The sequence below is a fragment of the Bufo gargarizans genome, chromosome 10, assembly GCF_014858855.1.
Source record: "Bufo gargarizans isolate SCDJY-AF-19 chromosome 10, ASM1485885v1, whole genome shotgun sequence".
Lineage (NCBI taxonomy): Eukaryota > Metazoa > Chordata > Amphibia > Anura > Bufonidae > Bufo > Bufo gargarizans.
Window position 1 is genome coordinate 67,929,431 of NC_058089.1, and position 24,278 is coordinate 67,953,708.

The window sequence follows — 24,278 nt, forward strand, 5'->3', positions numbered from 1 at the left end:
TCCGTTCAGGGCTCTGAATGGAAAAGGATCCGCTCAGAATGCATTAGTTTGCCTCCGATCAGTCTCAATTCCGCTCTGGAGGTGGACACCAAAACGCTGCCTGCAGCATTTTGCTGTTCACTTGATGAAACGGAGCCAAAAGCCGTTTTCTCTGACACAATCTGGCAAAATAGAAAACGGATCCGTGTCCCATTGACTTTCAATGGAATTCATGACGGATCCGTCTTGGCTATGTTACAGATAAAGCAAACGGATCCGTTCATGACGGATGCATGCGGTTGTATTATTGTAACAGACGTTTTTTTGCAGATCTATGACAGATCCACCCAAAACGCGAGTGTGAAAGTAGCCTAAGAGTGTGGGTGGCTGTAGTGAAAAATTGTCCTGAATAAGCATGGAAAATATTACATTTATTTACCATCGGCCTAATGATGCCACTGTCTGCCTTGTTAGTCTTGTCAGATACTGTACTGCTGCTTCCAGGGCTACTGCTATCACACAGCTGCACATCTACTGCCTTGTCTGTTAGTTTCCATACTGTACTGCAACCACACATCTCCTGCCTTGTTTATGATATTCCAAACTGTACTGCTGCTGCTTGCTCTCCGAAAAAGGGGAGAATTTTTGGAAGCTTATTGCTAGCACAGCGGTCCGTGCCGGGGCTTCTGCCCCTGCGGTCCGTGCCGGTGCTTCTGCACGGCCGCTGGGCTCCCTTTCCCTCCTGCTGCCATGCGCCGTGCTGACAAGCGCGGGTAACAGCTAGCTTATTTGTTGAATGTTTACTTCTTGCTGGAGTGGAGGGCTTGTATGGGTGTGTCTCTCCTCCCTTGTGAGGCAGCACGTACATGCCCTCTCTCACCAGCCTATGGCTAGATTGCCGGAAGTATTTAAAGGTGGTTACTAAGACTTTTGCTTGTTTGCCATGTGCCTCTGACCTTGGACTTTGTTCATGGACCTTGTTTGATCACTGCCTGCCCTGACCCCCGACTTCCTGACCACGCACTTCCCCTCGGTGCTTGCACCGATATCTCTGACCCCCTGGTCAGCTGCCTCTGACTCGGGGACTGCTCTGGAGTGGCACCTGGCAACTACCTTAACGGCCCAAGCCTATCCTCACCATCAGAGGCTCTAGTGAAGACCAGGTAGTTGCTTAGTCACGCCACTCCAGAGTATAGCCAGTCAGTGGCGCAGTGGGTCCACACCAGCTTGCATAACACTTTGGTGTCAGAACAAACCTGAGAGAGAGAGAGAAAGAGAGAAAGAGAGAAAGAGAGAAAGAGAGAAAGAGAGAAAGAGAGAAAGAGAGAAAGAGAGAAAGAGAGAAAGAGAGAAAGAGAGAAAGAGAGAAAGAGAGAAAGAGAGAAAGAGAGAAAGAGAGAAAGAGAGAAAGAGAGAGAGACTGAACAGTATTTCAAAAAATGTGCTCATCTCTATTAAGGATAAGTGCTTTTGTATCGGAAGGCACTTTGTATCTAAATGTTGAACACCTCTTTCCCGGCAGGTTTAAATTACAGATGACATCTAATATTGCATTACTGAAAAAGTTCCCAATATTTTGGGTTTAAAAGTTTTGCATATATTATTAATTTTATTATTTTAAGATTCCAGTTTTGTGCCTTGGAAACATTACTTACAGGCATATGTTACTACTGCTTATTGGTGTAGATAGTTCTGCCTCCATGCAGCGGTTTACTGTCCTCTGCTATAAATGTATATCACAGGGCACATTATACAGATCATAGATAAGTACTAGCGATGTTCAAACTGTGTCTACATGCTCTGATTTATCTCTGTGATGCTTGGATCATGTTTTTAAAGAAAGTTGAATAATGGAATGACATTTTAATTGAAAAGTTAAGTACAACAAGGATGAGATCCAGCACATAATTTTGGGTTTATTTTCTCTGTATAGGAGCCATCTCTGATTCTGGCAGCTTCTTAGCAGGTGCTATCTCTTTCTACTAACCACTCTCACCCATACATTGTCTGAGTTTAAAGAGGTTATCCAGTGGGATAAAAAGTTGGAGAAAAGAGGCAAAAATAAATTAAATGAAACATTCATCTAATTGTTCCCCCGACACTGCAAGTGGATTTATTATGATACTTACTGTCATGCCTTCAGCAAGTTTATTGTTAATTTATGCATAACTTTCATACCTAGTTAATGTTTTCTGTATCATTCTCTGTTCATTGTGTAACAGCTCCATCTAGTGGCCGTTTTACATACAATTGCAGCTATTCACATTACAAGTTTGGTCTACTTCAGCTTGCATATCTTAGTGACATCATCCCTGCACATAGCAGCCATTTTCTTAATTCACAGTCATCACTGCATGAGAATAGCGCATGTCTTGGAAGTCTCTTGAGTCATCCTCTACATCTAAGCTCACGGTAGCATTGCTGTTTTACCACGCATACGCATTTACATCCTTGCAATAAAGATAAAGTTGGACGTTACTCCATTGTCAATTCATTGCCGGGATAAGGTTTAGCTGTCTGTCAAGCTATGTACCTTCACACTTACCAAAAGCTGGCTGAGGCAGTTCACCAATTCAGCCAGTAACTGGCTACTTATGAGCTAGATACGAGGAACTGCGACTCCCTGGCCGCAGTAAAACAATGGCTTCTTACAAGCTAGATACTAGAAACTGTGATTCCTCAAACCCTGCGAGTCAACAACCTCTAACAGGTTGGACCGCATGGTACTGAACCCTGCAAGGTGCAGCTTCGTCATCCACGACATTTGCAAGTGTGCAAACCTGTTCGCTGTGCCATTATGTGGTCAAGAGAATCCAAACTGTACAAGACAAGGTCTCGCATCTCGGCTAGCTCCAGAAGTTCAAAGAGATCAGTGAACAGCTCCACAGTCGCCATTGCCTGCGCAAAAGCTGAAGCCGCCAAAACCCACGCAACATTTTCTGAAGAAAGACAGTTAAAGGTGGAGAAAGCTTGTATGGAAGTGGAGAAAGCACACATGGAAAGCCCTGGCTGAACAACAAGCAGCTCTGGAAAAGCTAACTGTGGAAAAGGAAGTTGCAGCTGCTGCAGCAGAAGCGTTAGAAGAAGCAGAAAACTCTGCAAGTGATAGACCCAGCAGCATAGTTGGACCTAAACCTGATCATGATGATAACTTGCAACGCACTTCACATTAGGTCATGCAGCATGTGGAGCCAGATGACAGCCTAAATTCAAGTCCAAAAGCAGCGTCAACCCCTGCTGAAGAACCCCAACAAGCGCCTGTCACACAACTAGTGACTAAAATTAACCAAAAACCCCAATTTGAATGAGACAGTTTCATAGGACATCAACCCCCCCAACGCAACCTGCATTCAGGCCTACAAATAATCTCAGTATAGTCAAATCCTTTAAGAAAGAACAAGTATATGGTCACTATTACAGCAACAATCCAACAAACAAAGATCCAGGTATGTCAGAGTTTCTAAAATTCCTTGAACAATGTGAGTTAATAACCAAGGGGCTCTCCAAGTTTGATGACAGACCCGAAAGCTATAGGTCATGGCGATCATCATTCAGAAATACAATCAGAGACCTAGATCTGTCTGCAAGTGAGGAAATTGATCTTGTCAAGTGGCTATGAAATGAATCAGCAGAGCATGCAAAATGGATTAGAGCCATTAATATTAACTACCCAAGCACTGGGTTAAACATGATATGGGAGAGACTTGAGGACTGTTACGGCTCACCAGAAGTTATAGAGAACGCACTCTTCAAAAGAATTGAGGATTTCTCCAAGATCCAGAACAAAGGGTTTCAGAAACTGAGAGAACTGAGTGACCTGCTGACAGAGCTCCAAGTTGCCAAAGCTGAATGGGATTTACAAGGTCTAGCATACTGGTTTCCCAGATATATTACAATATATTAATAATAAAGTAATATATATCAGCACACATACAAAAATATGTATATATACACATGAAAAATACATATGAAAAATAAATAAACAGTAAAAAAATAAATAAACTAAAACATAATAATAAAAATAGATCAGAAATAGATGAAAAATAAATAAATATAAAATAAATAAAAAAAAATATTTATTATTTTTCATCTATTTCTGATCTATTTTTATTATTATTTTCTAATTTTTAGTTTATTTATTATTATTTTTTTACTGTTTATTTTTCATATGTATTTTTCATGTATATATACATTTTTTTTATATGTGCTGATATATATCATTTTATTATTAATATATTGTAATATATCTGGGAAACCTTTTCACATGAATAGACTTAGGGCCTCATGCTCAACATCGGCTGAGAATATGGGTTAGCCCTTTGATGTTTTAATAGAATTACTTATGTATTGTCCCCTGTTTACCCATTACCCTAGACATAATGTGTTCAGATGCCTTTTTTCCCCTTTGCCCATGTGCACAGAATCCCTGCGTGGTGACGGAAACCCTCTGCCCCGCCACTTGCGTTCCACCGAGCGGAAGTGGGCGGAGATCGGGGGGTGACGTCATTCCATGGCCGTCGACGTAGACTGGTGAATATATAAAACAAATACTAACTGAAAAACCTCTACCTCTTCCCTGCTCTCTTTACCATTGTGACCGATACATGTCTCTCCTTCCCAGAAAAGACAATTTTGTGTAGACTTACATTTGAGTACCTGGACCACCGGAAGTGATTTCACTTCCGGTTGTTCGTTCACATATGCAGAAGAGACGGGACCTGGGTATCGTATCAGAAGCCAGAATCTACACCATATTTAAGATCGATACATGCATAACATAACTTGTAGAGTAGCCTCATATAGGCGAATGAGCATTAATTATAGATAATAAGATGCTTTGTATTTTGTACACCTCACTTCCGTTTTTGCGTTCCATGCTGGAACGCATGGATACACGCGGACCGGAAGTGACGTTTCAAACACCGTTTTTGGCACCAGATTTGATTTTAAATAAGCCACTATCTTTAAAAGTGTTTATGCTCCTGATGAAGGGGATTTATGTATCCCCGAAACGCGTTGGGCCTTTTTTCCTCACCCTACCCTGATTGTCCGAATAAAGGATTTGACAAGAAGTTCCAGTCGTAGGACTGCCGTTATTTCCTGATACCCTAGAAGCGAACCAGGCGCAGGAGGAAGGGTTTGGGGGTGTCTTGAGTTTATCCCCCATCTCTCCTCCTGGGTGAAGTGAGTACAATTACAATTCCATTTTATGGATGAATTTTGTATGGCTACAAGCCTGTGGAATTTTCACTGCATGATTACATTCTATTTCACCATAACTGAGTGACTCTGGTAAAATATATATTTAAAAAATATATATATATATATTTTCTTACCTTTTAATATTTATGACGATAATCTATATGCAATTAAGCTATGAGTGGCGCCCCCTGGTGAGATTAAAAAAACTCTCCTTTGATTTTTCTCTCTTATTCTCTACATAAGAAACCGCACTCATTGCTGAAATGCAGAGGATTATAGATAATAGATTAAAAAAATTCTCAGGGACCGCAAAACTTTCCTCAAGGAGAACCACATTTGTTACAGGTGTTGTGAATCAACCTCTCCTCTTGTAAAAGAATGTACCGTAAACATCAGATGCTCTAAACGCAGAAGTGAAGGGCACAATACAGCCTTACTCCATGGGTCAGCTGCATGGACTTTCACACCCTCAGACTTTCACACTTTCATACCCTCAGAACAGGCTGTAGAGCACGGTGGGGAGGAGAGTGACACAAAGTACCTCCTGAAGTGACACCCAGTGCACCGAAGTCTGCGGAAAAGGTCTTAGTAACAAATCTTGCTCCAAGATCTGTCTTGTTATTATTGGTCATAAAGAGAAAGCAGTAAGGTTGTATGCCATCCTTGATGAACAGAGTAATAGATCTCTTGCTAACTCGACTTTCTTTGATATCTTCAATATTAAAGGACACAGCTCTCCATATTCACTTACAACTTGAACAGGTGTAAGTGAAGAAAAAGGCAGAAGAGCTAAAATCCATAGCACATCTCATACCTGCACTCGACCCAGAGGCGCAAATAATATTTCTGCTTGGAAGAGATATCATAAGAGTCCACAAGGTGAGGAAACAAATAAACGGTCGTCATGATTCTCCATATGCCCAGAAGCTTGACCTAGGGTGGGTCATTATAGATGATGTCTGCTTAGGAAATGCTCACAAGCCTACCACAGTGAATTCTCTTTACACAAACACCTTTGGCCAACGGACATCCATCCCTCTTTCAGCCTTGTCCTAACAGATTCCTTGTAAGGGAGAAGCTGGCAAGTGTACTGTATCCTGACTTTTCAGAAATCGAGAACCATCCTTGTGGTGAAGACCAAGACCGCTTGGGGTGCAAGGTGTTCCAGAAGACAAAGGAAGACCACAAGTTAGCTCCCTCTATTGAAGATGAGGCCTTCTTAAACATAATGGAGCAAGGATTCTTGAACTTTCAGAAAAGACCAGAAATGATGGAACATTTTTTCTTATTCATGGACAAGATATTGGAGAACAGTCATGCAGAAGTAGCTCCACCCCTAAAAGAAAAGGAAGAATGCTGGTACTTAAAAATCTTTGGCGTTTACCAGCCTAAGAAGCCAGGACAAATCCAAGTAGTATTTGACTCCAGTTCACAATATGAGGGAGTCTCTCTCAATGATGTTCTTTTGACTGGACCAGACCTCAACAACACACTTCTCGGTGTCCTCATCAGATCCCGCGAAGAACCCATTGCTGTAATTGCCGACATACAACAAATGTTCTATTGTTTCCAAGTTAAAGAAGGGCACGGGAACTTCTTAAGATTCTTTTGGTTCAAGGACAACGACTCTACCCAAGACATCATAGAATATCGCATGAAGGTGCATGTTTTAGGCAACAGACGATCTCCTGCAGTCGCTATTTATGGACTCAGACTTTTTGCACAAGAAGGTGAAAAAAAGTCTATGGGGAGGACGTTAAGAAGTTTGTTGAAAGAGACTTCTATGTAGATGATGGCTTAAAGTCTCTTCCCTCACCAGAGGCCGCAATCGGTCTACTCAAAAGGACTTAAGTATGCTTTCCTGTTCAAACCTCAGGCTGCATAAGATAGCTTCAAACAGCAAAGTTGTTATTGAGGCCTTTCCTACTCAAGATAATGCTAGTGATTCGAAGGATCTAGACTTGGCAACAGACCCATTGTCCATGCAGCGCAGCCTAGGGCTCAGCTGGGACCTCAAGTCTGACACCTTTACTTTTCAGGTTGACCAAGAACATAAACCCTTCATACGATGTGGAGTCCTGTCCACCATCAACAGTCTATACGATCCACTTGGAATTGCAGCGCCTGTGATCATGCAAGGTTAGACTCTGCTCAGGGAGCTAACCACAGATATATGTGATTGGGATTCGCCACTTCCCTCAGAGAAATACGCACTATGGGCAACATGGAGAGATTCTCTAAAGGCATTATCTAACCTGCATATACATAGGCTATATGCCCACTTCTCTCCTGCTGAGGTTCAGTCCAAGCAGCTGTGCATGTTTTGTGATGCCTCAGTAAAAGCAATCGCTGCAGTCGTTTACCTTAAAACTATAAATATTAAAGGCCATGTCCAAATTGACTTTACAATGGGCAAAGCAAAGCTGTCACCAAGTCCTGAGCTTATCATACCAAGATTGGAACTTTGCGCTGCTGTTCTAGCAGTATAGCTAGCAGATCTTGTTGTGTCTGAAATAGATGGAAATCTTGATAATACAGTATTTTACACGGACAGAAAAGTAGTGTTGGGCTACATTTATAATGAGACTAGGAGATTTTATGTCTATGTTCAAAGAATCAGGAGGTCTACACAGCCTACCTAGTGGCACTATGTACCAAATGACCTCAACCCTGCAGACCATGCTACAAGAGCCATTCCTGCAGCCCAACTCAAAGATACCACATGGCTCACAGGACCACCATTCCTCTACAAACCTGTGTTTGGCACTCTTCAGAAATACAAATTTTAATTACTGGAGCCAAACGTTGATGCAGAGATTTGTCCTCATGTTTCTGTACTCTACACAAAAGTTTTTAACAGAGAGCTTGGATCCATACGATTCAACAAGTTTTCTACGTGGAGATCACTAAACAGAGCTATAGCTGGCTTGATCCACATAGCCAAATCTTTCAGAGCCACACCTACAGGATCAGAGCACTGCAAAGGTTGGCAGTACTGTCACAAGGCTCATACAGTAGACAAGCTCACACAGGCAAGAGATGTTATCATACGTTGTATCCAACACTAAGTTTATGCTCAAGAACTTTGACTCATCCGAAATCAAAAGGGTGTTCCTAAAGACAGTTCCCTCAGGAGACTTGACCCCTTTATAGATGCTAATGGACTGTTGAGAGTTGGACGACGCATTTCAAATGCAAAACTCAAGAGTAATGAATGTACTTATATAATACTCCCAAGCAATCATATTGCATCCTTACTTGTGCAACACTAGAGAAGACTTAACATCAGGTACGTTTGTTTACTGAAGGCGCTTTACGTACGTTTGGATTCTGTATAATGGGAGCCAAAAGTCTTGAGTAGTGTCATTTTCAAATATGTCACTTGCCAAAAACTACGGAGTATGTTTCAGTCACAAAAGATGGCTAACCTCCCTGCTGACCGTCTCAGTACAGGACCCCCCTTTAATAATGTTGGTCTTGACATGTTTGGAACCTGGTCTGTCACCATACAACACACTAGAGGAGGCTATGCAAAAAAGTAAATGCTGGGCAGTCCTATTTCCGTGCATGAGTATCAGGTATGTGAAAATAGAAGTTAGTCTTTGGATACATCCAGCTTTATAAATGCTCTCAGACGTTTCATTTCCATTAGAGGCCCAGTTAAACTTATCCGCTCTGATAGGGGTACCAACTTCGTTGGAGCCTGCAAAGAGCTATATATCCCCTCAAACATTGACAATGACCATGTAGGGAGATATCTTGCTGACCAAGACTGCAAATGGTCATTCAATCCCCCACACTCTTCCCACATGGGAGGCGATGATTGGCTTAGTTCGCCGGATCCTTGATCCTGTCTTTTTAGAGCTGGGAACTTCAAAGCTCACTCATGAGACCCTCTCAACCTTCATGGCCGAAGTAGTGGCGATCATAAACGCCAGACCTTTGACCTCAATATCCAACAACCCAGAGGATCCTTTCTTGCTCACCCCTTTCACTCTTCTCACCCAAAAGGTCGGTACAGCATCAGCTTCTCCTGGTGAGTTTAGTACTAATGACTTGTACAAATATCAATGAAGACGAGTGCAAACCCTTGCAGATGCCTTCTGAAATAAATGGAGGAAACAATACCTTTCCACACTACATGTCCAGAATAAATGGCAAACCAGCAAACCCAACATGGAGGTTGGTAATGTTGTCCTTGTCAAAGACCCTTAGTCGAAAAAAAAATTACTGGCTTTTGGGACTAATAACCAAGGTGTTCCCACGTGAAGATGGCAAGGTCAGAAAGGTGGAAGTTAAAGTCTGCAGGCAACATGAGCATAAACTCTTCTTCAGACCCGTTACTGAACTGATTTTGTTGCTCTCTTAATATGGTATACTATAGATACCAGGCAGGGAGTGTCATGCCTTTAACAAGTTTATTGTTCATTTATACATAACTTTCATACATAGTTAATATGTTTTCTGTATCATTCTCTGTTCATTGTGTAACAGCTCCATCTAGTGGCCGTTTTACATACAATTGCAGCTATTCACATTGCAAGTTTGGTCTACTTCATCTTCCATATCTTAGTGACATCATCATCCCTGCACATAGCAGCCATTTTCTTCATTCATAGTCATCACTGCATGGGAATAGCAAATGTCTTGGAAGTCTCTTGAGTCATCCTCTACATCTAAGCTCACGGTAGCATCGCTGTTTTACCATGCAAACACATTTACATCCTTGCAATAAAGATAAAGCTGGACATTATTCTATTGTCAATTCATTCCCGGGAAAAGGTTTAGCTGTCTGTCAAGCTATGTTCCTTCACACATAACGTGGACAGAACACTTACCAAAAACTGGCTGAGGCAGTTCACCAATTCAGCCAGTAACTGAGTGAATCAGTAACTCTTGCCCTTTCTTGTGTGTCGAGCTGGAACTAGGAAGAGGAAACCCACTAACTGTAGGAACGGCACCAGATCAGTCTGTTGAATACTGCTTATTTTATACATTTTTAACCCATTCTACCACTTACCTGAAACTTTCTAATCCCTCTATTTTATAAGAATGTTTATAGCAGAGTAGAGATGAGCAAATCATTTAAAATAAGCAGAAAGTAAAAAGATTAAGCACAAATTTCCAAATGAATATTTGAATCGTACAAAAGGATGACCACGATTTTACATTTAAAATTCAGTACTCTGATGAGTGAAACAGGGTGATCAATACAGATGATGAATACAGATGATCATATGAACCCAGCGAAGCCCTGGCCAGTGGGATTGCACACAAACCTTTGTCAGTCTGACAGCTAGTCAGCAGGAAGGGTATTGGCTGGTCAATCAGGCTCTATGCTAGCTCTGAAGCACAAACTCCATTCTGAGCTTAGCCACTGATGTGATAGGACATGTCTACCATGTCTGAGACAGACACAGTAATAACACAAGCAAGCCAGCCATTTTTGGGTCTTGCAGACATAGTATAGGGATTTTGAAGAAGATATATAGTATTCCATTCAGAAGATTACTAGATTGAAAGTTAGGTTTTATCATTAGGGACAAGATAGGGGTACTTGTAACATGTTGTACAGAGAAAATGACATGAGTTTTAAAACAGAAAGCACTTTCTATGTGCAGAAGCCACACTTTTTTTGTCCTGTTGCAATTTTTCTACAGTTTATAATACTGCAAAGATAATTTAGTGCGTCAACAGCAGTGTATATTTTGGTCTCAACCAGAGAGAAGATGAGTCATAGAAGACCTCAGAGCATCATACATGAATTTTAAGGCCAATTGGAGCATTTTTGATTTGGGTAGAAACGATTGAGAAATAAATGTAATTTTCTGACAATGCAAGACTATACATATCAGATGTCAAAATGACCAGTGCAAATTAGAGATCCCATTTTAAGAATTTTATTCGGTGTCAATTTGCAAATTTAAAGAATACAAGGCTCCAGAGTAAAAAAAAAAAAAAAAAATAATTGCTGTTTTCATTTTTGTCCAGTTTACTCTAAATAAAGCTAAAGAAAAAAAAAAATCTTTAGAAAATGTTCAATAAGCTGCCTTATGTGACAAGAAAACACATGCCACAAAAATTATTTTGGTAGACCCAAAAACAAAAATCTTAGGGCTAAATGCCTAAGCCCGAACCCTGCTACCAATTTTCACAAGATAGGTTTCATTTAAACAGCAGGATGAACCCTACCAGGTAGCATGGCTGATATAATATGGTTGATCCTGTCAACAGGTCCTCTTTAAAGAGTTTAAGACTAGTCATTAAGGGGATAGAGAAAACTATTCTTTGTGTCCCAGGAGATTCATCCCACCTCCTCACGATCTGCATCTGGCTGTAATACAATGGGCTGCCGCATGAGCATGCCTCTTTTGCCCTGACTGAAATTGCACATAAAAAAAAGTTAGGCCCACTACTTGGCTAAGCTGAGTCAGTTTCCATCCAGAAATGGAACATAGCAGCAGGTGATTAATTTATACGAGACTACAATGCATTCAAAGCTGCACAGATTTTTTGCAACGCATATTTTTAATATGGTACTCACCCAGGAGATGAATCTGGAAATATTTTTTTTATGGCAGTCATCACAAAAATCAAAACTTGTTCAAGGTCCTCCACAGAAATAAATTGACAAGGATAAAGAGAAGTATCAGTTTCTAATACAGCCTGTTAAAACAAATGTTAAATACTTAAAAAAAAAAATAAGATTAGACATTCTTTGCTTAAAGAACAACTCTAAAAGAGGGCTTCATCCAGATACCCATCAAATGATGTGGTAGTGACAATCAGTGCAGTGGGGAGGGGTTAAATGTTGCAGTTGTGCACCTTGCATGACACGTTTCAGATATCATATATTAAGGCCCAAGGGTAACTGAAGCCCTAGGTTATATATATATATACATACAGTCAGGTCCATAAATAGTGGGTCATCGACACAATTCTAACATTTTTGGCTCTATACACCACCACAATCGATTTGAAATGAAACGAACAAGATGTGCTTTAACCTCAGACTGTCTGCTTTAATTTTAGGGTATTTACATCCAAATCAGGTGAACGGTGTAGGAATTACAACAGTTTGCATATGTGCCTCCCACATGTTAAGGGACCAAAAGTAATGGGACAATTGGCTTTTCAGCTCTTACATGGCCAGGTGTTTGTGATTCCCTCATTATCCCAATTACAATGAGCAGATAAAAGGTCCAGAGTTTATTTCAAGTGTGCTATTTGCATTTGGAATCTGTTGCTGTCACCTCTCAAGATAAGATCCAAAGAGCTGTCACTATCAGTGAAGCAAGCCATCATTAGGCTGGAAAAAAAAAAAAAAAAATACATTAGAGAGATAGCAAAAACATTAGGCGTGGCCAAAACAACCGTTTGGAACATTCTTAAAAAGAAGGAACACACCGGTGAGCTCAGCAACACCAAAAGACCCGGTGGACCATGGAAAACAACTGTGGTGGATGACCGAAGAATTCTATCCCTGGTGAAGAAAACAACCTTCACAACAGTTGGCCAGATCCATAACACTCTTCAGGAGGTAGGTGTATGTGTGTCAAAGTCAACAATCAAGAGAAGACTTCACCAGAGTGAATACAGAGGGTTCACCATTGGTGAGCCTCAAAAACAGGAGAGCCAGATTAGAGTTTGCCAAACGACATCTAAAAAAAACTTCACAGTTCTGGAACAACATCCTATGGACAGATGAGACCAAGATCAACTTGTACCAGAGTGATGGGAAGAGAAGAGTATGGAGAAGGAAAGGAACTGCTCATGATCCTAAGCATACCACCTCATCAGTGAAGCATGGTGGTGGTAGTGTCATGGCTGTAAATGGAACTGGTTCTCTTGTATTTATTGATGATGTGACTGCTGACAAAAGCAGCAGGATGAATTCTGAAGTGTTTCAGGCAATATTATCTGCTCATATTAAGCCAATTTCTTCAGAACTCATTGGACGGCGCTTCACAGTGCAGATGGACAATGACCCAAAGCATGCTGCAAAAGCAACCAGTTTTTTAAGGGAAAGAAGTGGAATGTTATGCAATGGCCAACCTGACCTGAATCCGATTGAGCACGCATTTCACTTGCTGAAGACAAAACTGAAGGGAAAATGCCCCAAGAACAAGCAGGAACTGAAGACAGTTGCAGTAGAGGCCCGGCAGAGCATCACCAGGGATGACACCCAGCTTCTGGTGAGGTCTATGCGTTCCAGACTTCAGGCTGTAATTGACTGCAAAGGATTTGCAACCAAGTATTAAAAAGGGAAAGTTTGATTTATGATTATTATGTCCCATTACTTTTGGTCCCTCAACAAGTGGGAGGCACATATGCAAACTGTTGTAATTCCTTCACCGTTCACCTGATTTGGATGTAAATACCCTCAAATTAAAGCTCAGTTTACAGTTAAACCACATCTTGTTCGTGGTAAAAAAAAAAAAAAAGAACACAGCATTTTAATGTAAAAAATTACAAAAATGTAATCTTCTCCACATATTGTTATATTATATACAGTGGATATAAAAAGTCTACACACCCCTGTTAAAATGTCAGGTTTCTGTGATGTAAAAAAATTAGACAAAGATAAATAATTTCAGAACTTTTTTCACCTTTAATGTGACCTATAAACTGTACAACTCAATTGAAAAATGAACTGAAATCTTTTAGGTGGAGGGAAGAAAACAAAACCAAAAAAATAATAATGTGGTTGCATGCGTGTGCACACCCTCTTATAACTGTAGCTGTGCTCAGAATTAAGCAATCACATTTAAAATCATGTTAAATAGGAGTCAGCATACACCTGCCATCATTTAAAGTGCCTATGATTAACCCCAAATAAATTTCATCTGCTTTAGTTGGTCTTTCCTGAAATTTTCTTAGTCGCATCCAACAGCAAAAGCCATGGTCCACAGAGAGCTTCCAAAGCATCAGAGGGATCTCATTGTTAAAAGGTATCAGTCAGGAGAAGGGTACAAAAGAATTTCCAAGTCATTAGATATACCATGGAACACAGTGAAGACAGTCATCATCAAGTGGAGAAAATATGGCACAACAGTGACATTACCAAGAACTGGATGTCTCTCCAAAATTGATGAAAAGACGAGAAGAAAACTGATCTGGGAGGCTACCAAGAGGGCTACAGCAACATTAATGGAGCTTTAGGAATATCTGGCAAGTACTGGCTGTATGGTACATGTGACAATGATCTCCCGTATTCTTCATATGTCTGGGCTATGGGGTAGAGTGGCAAGACGAAGGTCTTTTCGTACGAATAAAAACATCCAAGCCAGGCTACATTTTGCAAAAACACATCTGAAGTCTTCCAAAAGCATGTGGGAAAAGGTGTTATGATCTGATGAAACCAAGGTTGGATTTTTTGCCCATAATTCCAAAAGATATGTTTGGCGCAAAAACAACACATCACCAAAAGAACACCATACCCACAGTCAAGCATGGTGGTGGCAGCATCATGCTTTGGGGCTGTTTTTCTTCAGCTGGAAGGGGTCTTAGTTAAGCTAGAGGGAATTATGTACAGTTGTAATATGTCAATATTGGCACAAAACCTTCAGGCTTCTGCTAGAAAGCTGAGCATGAAGAGGAACTTCATCTTTCAGCACGACAACGACCCAAAACATACATCCAAATCAACAAAGGAATGACTTTACCAGAAGAAGATTAAAGTTTTGGAATCGCCCAGCCAGAGCCCAGACCTGAATCCGATTGAAAATCTGTGGGGTGATCTGAAGAGGTCTGTGCACAGGAGATGCCCTCGCAATCTGACAGATTTGGAGTGGTTTTTTTTTAACCACTTCAGCCCCGCTAGGTGAAACCCCCTTCATGACCAGAGCACTTTTTACACTTCGGCACTACACTACTTTCACCGTTTATCGCTCGGTCATGCAACTTACCACCCAAATTAATTTTACCTCCTTTTCTTCTCACTAATGGAGCTTTCATTTGGTGGTATTTCATTGCTGCTGGCATTTTTACTTTTTTTGTTATTAATCAAAATGTAACGATTTTTTTGCAAAAAAATGACATTTTTCACTTTCAGCTGTAAAATTTTGCAAAAAAAAACGACATCCATATATAAATTTTTCACCAAATTTATTGTTCTACATGTCTTTGATAAAAAAAAAATGTTTGGGCAAAAAAAAAAAATGGTTTGGGTAAAAGTTATAGCATTTACAAACTATGGTACAAAAATGTGAATTTCCGCTTTTTGAAACAGCTCTGACTTTCTGAGCACCTGCCATGTTTCCTGAGGTTCTACAATGCCCAAACAGTATAACTACCCCACAAATGACCCCAGAAGTACCTTGCAATCAAAATGTGTAAAAAATGACCGGTGAAATCCAAAAGGTGCACTTTGGAATATGCGCCCCTTTGCCCACCTTGGCAGCAAAAAAGTGTGACACATCTGGTATCGCCGTACTCAGGAGAAGTTGGGGAATGTGTTTTGGGGTGTCATTTTACATATACCCATGCTGGGCGAGAAAAATATCTTGGTCAAATGCCAACTTTGTATAAAAAAATGGGAAAAGTTGTCTTTTGCCAAGATATTTCTCTCATCCAGCATGGGTATATGTAAAATGACCCCCCAAAACACATTCCCCAACTTCTCCTGAGTACGGCGATACCAGATGTGTCACACTTTTTTTGCAGCCAAGGTGGGCAAAGGGGCACATATTCCAAAGTGCACCTTTCAGATTTTGCAGGCCATTTTTTACACATTTTGATTGCAAGGTACTTCTCACACATTTGGGCCCCTAAATTGCCAGGGCAGTATAACTACCCCACAAGTGACCCCATTTTGGAAAGAAGACACCCCAAGGTATTCCGTGAGGGGCATGGCGAGTTCCTAGAATTTTTTATTTTTTGTCACAAGTTAGCGGAAAATGATGATTTTTTTTTTTCTCTTTTTTCCTTACAAAGTCTCATATTCCACTAACTTGCGACAAAAAATAAAAAACTGTAATTTTACATATACCCATGCTGGGTGAGAGAAATATCTTGGCAAAAGACAACTTTTCCCATTTTTTTATACAAAGTTGGCATTTGACCAAGATATTTTTCTCACCCAGCATGGGTATATGTAAAATGACACCCCAAAACACATTGCCCAACTTCTCCTGAGTACGGCGATACCAGATGTGTCACACTTTTTTGCTGCCAAGGTGGGCAAAGGGGCACATATTCCAAAGTGCACCTTTCGGATTTTGCAGGGCATTTTTTACACATTTTGATTGCAAAGTTCTTCTCACACATTTGGGCCCCTAAATTGCCAGGGCAGTATAACTACCCCACAAGTGACCCCATTTTGGAAAGAAGACACCCCAAGGTATTCCGTGAGGGGCATGGCGAGTTCCTAGAATTTTTAATTTTTTGTCGCAAGTTAGTGGAATATGAGACTTTGTAAGGAAAAAAGAAAAAAAAAGAAAAATCATCATTTTCCGCTAAATTGTGACAAAAAATAAAAAATTCTAGGAACTCGCCGTGCCCCCCACGGAATACCTTGGGGTGTCTTCTTTCCAAAATGGGGTCACTTGTGGCGTAGTTATACTGCCCTGGCAATTTAGGGGCCCAAATGTGTAAGAAGTACCTTGCAATCAAAATGTGTAAAAAATGGCCTGCGAAATCCGAAAGGTGCCCCTTTGCCCACCTTGGCTGCAAAAAAAGTGTCACACATGTGGTATCGCCGTACTCAGGAGAAGTTGGGCAATGTGTTTTGGGGGGTCATTTTACATATACCCATGCTGGGTGAGAGAAATATCTTGGCAAAAGACAACTTTTCCCATTTTTTTATACAAAGTTGGCATTTGACCAAGATATTTTTCTCACCCAGCATGGGTATATGTAAAATGACACCCCAAAACACATTCCCCAACTTCTCCTGAGTACGGCGATACCACATGTGTGACACTTTTTTGCAGCCTAGATGCGCAAAGGGGCCCAAATTCCTTTTAGGAGGGCATTTTTAGACATTTGGATCCCAGACTTCTTCTCACACTTTCGGGCCCCTAAAAAGCCAGGGCAGTATAAATACCCCACATGTGACCCCACTTTGGAAAGGTTTACGCATTTGGATTCCGTGAGGGGTATGGTGCGTCCATGTGAGATTTTATTTTTTGACACAAGTTAGTGGAATATGAGACTTTGTAAGAAAAAACAAAAACAAACAAAAAATTTCCGCTAACTTGTGCCAAAAAAAATGGCTGAATGGAGCCTCACCAGGGGGGGGAGTGATCAATGACAGGGGGGTGATCAATGACAGGGGGGGGATCATTGACAGGGGGGTGATCACCCATATAGACTCCCTGATCACCCCCCTGTCATTGATCACCCCCCCTGTAAGGCTCCATTCAGACACCCGCATGATTTTTTACGGATCCATGGATCGGATCCACAAAACGCATGCGGACGTCTGAATGGAGCCTTACAGGGGGGTTATCAATGACAGGGGGTGATCAGGGTAATCACCCCCCTGTCACTGACCACCCCCCCTGTAAGGCTCCATTCAGACATCCGCATGATTTTTTACGGATCCATGGATACATGGATCGGATCCACAAAACGCATGCGGACATCTGAATGGAGCCTTACAGGGGGGTTATCAATGACAGGGGGTGATCAGGGTAATCACCCCCCTGTCACTGACCACCCCCCCTGTAAGGCTCCATTCAGACATCCGCATGATTTTTTACGGATCCATGGATACATGGATCGGATCCACAAAATGCATGCGGACGTCTGAATGGAGCCTTACAGGGGGGTTATCAATGACAGGGGGTGATCAGGGTAATCAGGGTGATCACCCCCCTGTCACTGATCACCCCCCCTGTAAGGCTCCATTCAGACATCCGCATGATTTTTTACGGATCCATGGATACATGGATCGGATCCACAAAACGCATGCGGACGTCTGAATGGAGCCTTACAGGGGGGTTATCAATGACAGGGGGGTGATCAGGGAGTGTATATGGGTGATCACCCGCCTGTCATTGATCACCCCCTGTAAGGCTCCATTCAGACGTCCGCATGTGTTTTGCGGATCCGATCCATGTATCCATGGATCCGTAAAAATCATGCGGACGTCTGAATGGTGCCTTACAGGGGGGTGATCAATGACGAGGGTGATCAATGACAGGGGGTGATCAGGGAGTGTATATGGGTGATCACCCGCCTGTCATTGATCACCCCCCTGTAAGGCTCCATTCAGACGTCCGTATGCTTTTTGCGGATCCGATCCATGTATCCGTGGATCCGTAAAAATCATACGGACGTCTGAACGGAGCCTGACAGGGGGGTGATCAATGACAGGGCGGTGATCAATGACAGGGGGGTGATCAGGGAGTTTATATGGGGTGATCAGGGGTTTATAAGGGGTTAATAAGTGACCGGGGGGGGGGGGGTGTAGTGTAGTGTGGTGTTTGGTGCGACTGTACTGACCTACCTGAGTCCTCTGGTGGTCGATCCTAACAAAAGGGACCACCAGAGGACCAGGTAGGAGGTATATTAGACGCTGTTATGAAAACAGCGTCTAATATACCTGTTAGGGGTTAAAAAATTCGGATCTCCAGCCTGCCAGCGAGAGATCGCCGCTGGCAGGCTGGAGATCCACTCGCTTACCTTCCGTTCCTGAAATCCCGGCCCTCGCGAGATGACATGACGCGTATATGCGTCGTCGTGCGCAGGGCTGCCACCTCCGGACCGCACATCTGCGTTAGGCGGTCCGGAGGTGGTTAAAGAGTGGCCAAATCTTGCCAAGTCAAAATGTGCCATGCTGATACACTCATACCCTACCCAAAGACTGAGTGCTGTAATAAAATCAAAAGGTGCTTCAACAAAGTATTAGTTTAAGGGTGTGCATACTTATGCAACCATATTATTTTATTTTTATATTTTTTTATTCCCTTTACCTAAAAGATTTCAGTTTGTTTTTCAATTGAGTTGTACAATTTATAGGTCACATTAAAGGTGGAAAAAGTTCTGAAATTATTTATCTTTGTCTCATTATTTTTACATCACAGAAACCTGACATTTTAACAGGGGTGTGTAAACTTTTTATATCCACTATGTATCACCACATCTGAAACGACCCCTGCACTGTGAAATTATCATGTAACTTTTCCCCCATGGTGAACACACCATAAAATATGGCAATATTGCTGTATATTTTTATCCACCAACAAAAAAATTGAATAAAAAGAGATAAAGTGCTATGTACTCCAAAATGGTGCCAATGAAAGTACAAATTGTCTCGCAAAAAGCAAGAACTCAAACAGCTCTGTAAAACAAAAAATTTAAACTGCATGAGTTTTGGGATGCGGTAATGCAAAAATATTTTCTTTAAAATAAAATAAAAAATTATCGTCAAAAAGTGATCAAACATTATTTATACTGTATATTGTGGGGATCCGCACTGGTAGGTAGTGGTAGCGAGTGCAGTATAGAGGCTACACAGACCAGTGCTTTGTTTATTCACACGGTGAATACAAGTGAAAGGCAGTGCAGTTTATAGAGAGGGTGGTCACACACAATAGCAAAATAAGAGTTCAATCACAGCAAGTCCCTGAATGGGCCCCAAACCTGCTGCAGGCTACTTGAGGCCTGTTTCCGTTACATAAAGCGAAATCTATTTAAAGCCAGGAGTAATGTCACCTTTTTATCCTTGGTGAAGTAAGTCCCTGGGTCCGGCTTCTAGCCACAGAACACAGATCCCTCCTGGCTTCAGCTGCGGTTCCCCGCACAGTCCTTTACAGGCCTCTGCACACAGCCCAGCTCACCTCCACCTCTCACTCTCCCAGCCAGAGAACAAAAAACCTCCACATTGCACACCACACCCTTGTTGCTGGTCGGGTTTTAACCCTTCCCTGCAAAACCTGGCCTGGACCGTGGGGAGACCCACCCGCATTTCTGCCTGCTCCCAGTAAGAGCCGGCCCGGATCCGCTGTGTTAGCAGCATAACCGCTGCAAAATGTACTTTTCCGGCTCTTACTCCACCGGGGCCAGGACCCCCGGTGGCACGTACCTCCCGTCTACCACCACCCCATGTACTCTCCTACAATATGTATATATTTGGAATTGCTGTAATCATGCTGACCTAGAGAATAAAGCTATCATGTTATTTATGCCCCAAAGTGTATGCCGCAAAATTTACTATGTAAAAACCTAGTGGTGGTATTGCAGTTTTTTTCCATATCCCCAGAAAGAGCTAATAGAAATTAACCAGCAAGTTCTATGTATCCCAAAATGCTTAGTCACTGAATCCCTAAAACCATAATGTGGGAAGGTGTTAATAAGCATGTGAAAGGAGATCATATAAATGAGCTGGTATTCTGAAAGCAAGCTTTTTGTATAACAATAATAGATCTATAATTCCCTGTGCGCCTGAAAAGTGGTGATAAGAAGTCTCAGGTGTGACGTTTTAGCTGTGAATTTATTAATAGTTGTATCTCCCCTTTTTCACTATCCTCACCACTTTTGTAAATGAGATTGTCTTGGCCAGCCACTGCATCAAATTTATCTTCATGTACACCAGTTTCCTGGCATTAATGAAGCTAGAAATCTACTGCAGCTCTGAGCTATCGCAGATTTCTGGTTAGGCGCACGGACTGCAGGAGGATGCACCCTAATTTATGATGAGACGTGCGCCTTGTCATAAATTACGCACATCCTCCAGCAGCTCAAGGAATATAAAGACAGGCATAAAAAGTGCCAGTTTTGATAAATCTCCCCCGTGTTATGCCATTGTAAACAATCCGGGTTTGTTAAAAATTTCACTAAAATGTGTCCACCAAACGAACCTGAAGCTTTTCAGGTTCGCTTCTGATGAATCCAGTAAGAAGGCATGCAGCAAAACCATGAGGGAGCAAGAAGAAGGATGTTGACAAGACCCTAGGAACGAGTGGGGGGGGGGGGGGGGAAAGCTTACCATAAATGGCTCACAGAGCCTCAGTGAGGCTGTGTTAAGCTGTCAATGAGAGTGGATGGATGTATGCAGTAAAAATGATCTTAGACAGTATACAGAGTCACAAGCAAGTATCTTGTAACGGTCACGTACACACACACACAGGGGGGGAGGATAGTGACCACTGTGCTCCACCCTCACCCCTGGCCCTGCCTACTTGCCTCACGAGTCCTGATGACAGGGGACAACTGGACGGCAGTCCTTAACTTAGGATACATGCGGGAAGGACAGACAAGACAAATAACGGATAGTAAACAGAGTGGGTCAAAACCAAGAGGACAACGCAGTACAGAGGGATAAGCAAAGAATGGTCAGGAGAAGCCGGGGTCATAAATACCAGGAGAGTCGAGAAGTACCAAAGGAGTCCGCAAAGAATAGTCAGGTGGAAGCCGAGGTCAAAATACCAGGAAGGATGCGCAGTACAGGAGGAGCAGGCAAAGGATCGTCAGGGAACAGGATCAGGTAAGTATACAGGTATCCAACAAACGCCAGGAACCTAAATTAACAGGCAACCTGTGGCCAGCAGGCTGCCTGTATTTATAGTGGGGAGTGAGGGTCATGTGACGTGGCCAGCGTCACATGACCGATAGACCAACCAGTCGAGCACCAAGTGATCAGCTCGGTGCTCAAGGCAGACCTAGTAGCAGGGAGCCTCCCAGCTAGCAAAGCCGCCCTGGGAACGAGGTCAAACACAGATCCTCGCTCCCGAAGCTAAGCAGCAGGTCTGCGGCTGATGGGAGACCGAGTGTGCCTTCGAGACCCCGTTACATATCTCTTCTAGTGTAACAGAGACATTATGGGAAAAGAATAGAAATAAATAATTGTTTAGAATACTAGGGGCTTTGATTAGGGAAAGCAGTTTGAAGATGTGAGGGGCTGGGGCACAGTGCTTAATAATTTAGCTGCTGCAGAATCTCATTCTTGCTGTTCTGCACTATAAAACCAGCCACCTACAAGAAAAAAAAAATGTTTTTTTGCTTCCCCCCCCCCAAAACCTCAAGTATCTACATATTATTATTGGCAGTACAGCACCCAAATAGCATTCTGCTGCTGAGCAATTGGATTATAGCACAAGCCTTTTACAGCAATAACGCCAGTTTTATACCGGATACATTAAATGCTATAACCATAATTTGTGTGACTGTGTACCAAACTCATGTTTGTAGGTGGAATGTAGGTAGTAGCAGGACTGGCTATCTGGCCAGAAGTTATAGTAATAGCAGATCACAGTTATCGCTGGCTTCAGAAAGGCACAACATTTCATTATTGTTGAGCAAATCAAAGCATCTGAAGTGGAATTCGATCTGAAATTTAGGAAAAATGTAATTTGCTACAAATCCAAATTTCCTCACACTTCGTGGTAGCTAATAGTTTTTTTTTCTAAAATGACGGCTACACGTGTTACAAAGTGAAAGTAAGAAGTCTGGGACCATGAGACCATCCATAAGGCTATGCAGCTAGCCAGTCCCCTGTGATGTCACAGCCCTATAAAATCCTTATCCAGCCTCATCTCTGCCATTTCGTGTGAGCTAAGCTTAGGGAAAGACGTGACAAAAGATTACACACTAAGGACACTGTTGCAGACGACAGTTTAAAAAAGAATATTGGATAGGGAAAGTGAAGTTTTTTGACACTGTAGGGAGAGCATAGGGAGACAGCAGGGACACTGCAGGTTGAGTGTAATTGCCATGTGCATTTTGTTTAACTGCTTCAGTATTCATAGTTAATTTGTTATTTTACACATAGACTCACTATGCGTATTTTTTGTATGGCCATTTACATATTTGTATAGGTCAAGGATGGGCAAACTGCGGTTCTCCAGCTGTTGTAAAACTACAACTCCCAGTATGCCCAGTCTGCCAACAGCTATAATACACGGAGAGAAAATGCACCAAACAGATATAACACTGACTATGCTGGCAAGACATAAGTAAAGGTATTAAAAGCTGAGACTTTTGCCAATATGTTCCAGTCATGGAGATATCGGAGCCCATCATGCACCACGTCACGGTTCTCAGCATGGCAAGGGGTCCTAACCGCTGCTCTAACTATGGTGTGAACACGGTCTAAAGGTGATATGGTTCAGCTCGCAGCCAAGCTCCCCCACAAATGCCCAGCATGAATACTGAGTAGTACCATGTGAACGGAACCAGGCCGCGAGCCACACCCACACCAGACCATGTGATGGAGGTTACCAGGTGCAAAAAAGTGTTAGAATGCCAAGTAGGGCAAACGCACTCAAATCTAACAAGTCAGAAGCAAAAAAAACAAAAAATATATAGTGGCAATTCTGGAGGAGCTGCCAAACCCCTGACACTGTAGCGTGTCTTCAATTGGGGGAGCAGCCCGACCGCATGTGGACCGCAGTAATCGACTAACCCCAGCAAAATATGCATACAATGGAGGATATCGGCGCGGTCCACATGCACCACAAGAGCAAACTACACGAAATGTAGCAATCATATAATACACGGAGAGAAAATGCACCAAACAGATATAACACTGACTATGCTGGCAAGACATAAGTAAAGGTATTAAAAGCTGAGACTTTTGCCAATATGTTCCAGTCATGGAGATATCGGAGCCCATCATGCACCACGTCACGGTTCTCAGCATGGCAAGGGGTCCTAACCGCTGCTCTAACTATGGTGTGAACACGGTCTAAAGGTGATATGGTTCAGCTCGCAGCCAAGCTCCCCCACAAATGCCCAGCATGAATACTGAGTAGTACCATGTGAACGGAACCAGGCCGCGAGCCACACCCACACCAGACCATGTGATGGAGGTTACCAGGTGCAAAAAAGTGTTAGAATGCCAAGTAGGGCAAACGCACTCAAATCTAACAAGTCAGAAGCAAAAAAAACAAAAAATATATAGTGGCAATTCTGGAGGAGCTGCCAAACCCCTGACACTGTAGCGTGTCTTCAATTGGGGGAGCAGCCCGACCGCATGTGGACCGCAGTAATCGACTAACCCCAGCAAAATATGCATACAATGGAGGATATCGGCGCGGTCCACATGCACCACAAGAGCAAACTACACGAAATGTAGCAATCATATAATACACGGAGAGAAAATGCACCAAACAGATATAACACTGACTATGCTGGCAAGACATAAGTAAAGG

At 42.3% G+C, this 24,278-nt stretch overlaps 1 protein-coding gene across 3 annotated transcripts in view; it reads right to left on the reverse strand.

Annotated features, from left to right (window-relative positions):
* LOC122921143 (capping protein, Arp2/3 and myosin-I linker protein 3-like) overlaps positions 1 to 24,278 on the reverse strand; it is a 782,130-nt gene that overhangs the window by 610,765 nt on the left and 147,087 nt on the right. For all 3 annotated transcript variants that reach the window (XM_044271159.1, XM_044271158.1, XM_044271160.1), the window contains one exon: positions 11,726 to 11,847. In XM_044271159.1, coding sequence (XP_044127094.1) covers positions 11,726 to 11,847 — 122 coding nt within the window. The remainder of the gene's footprint in view (positions 1 to 11,725; positions 11,848 to 24,278) is intronic.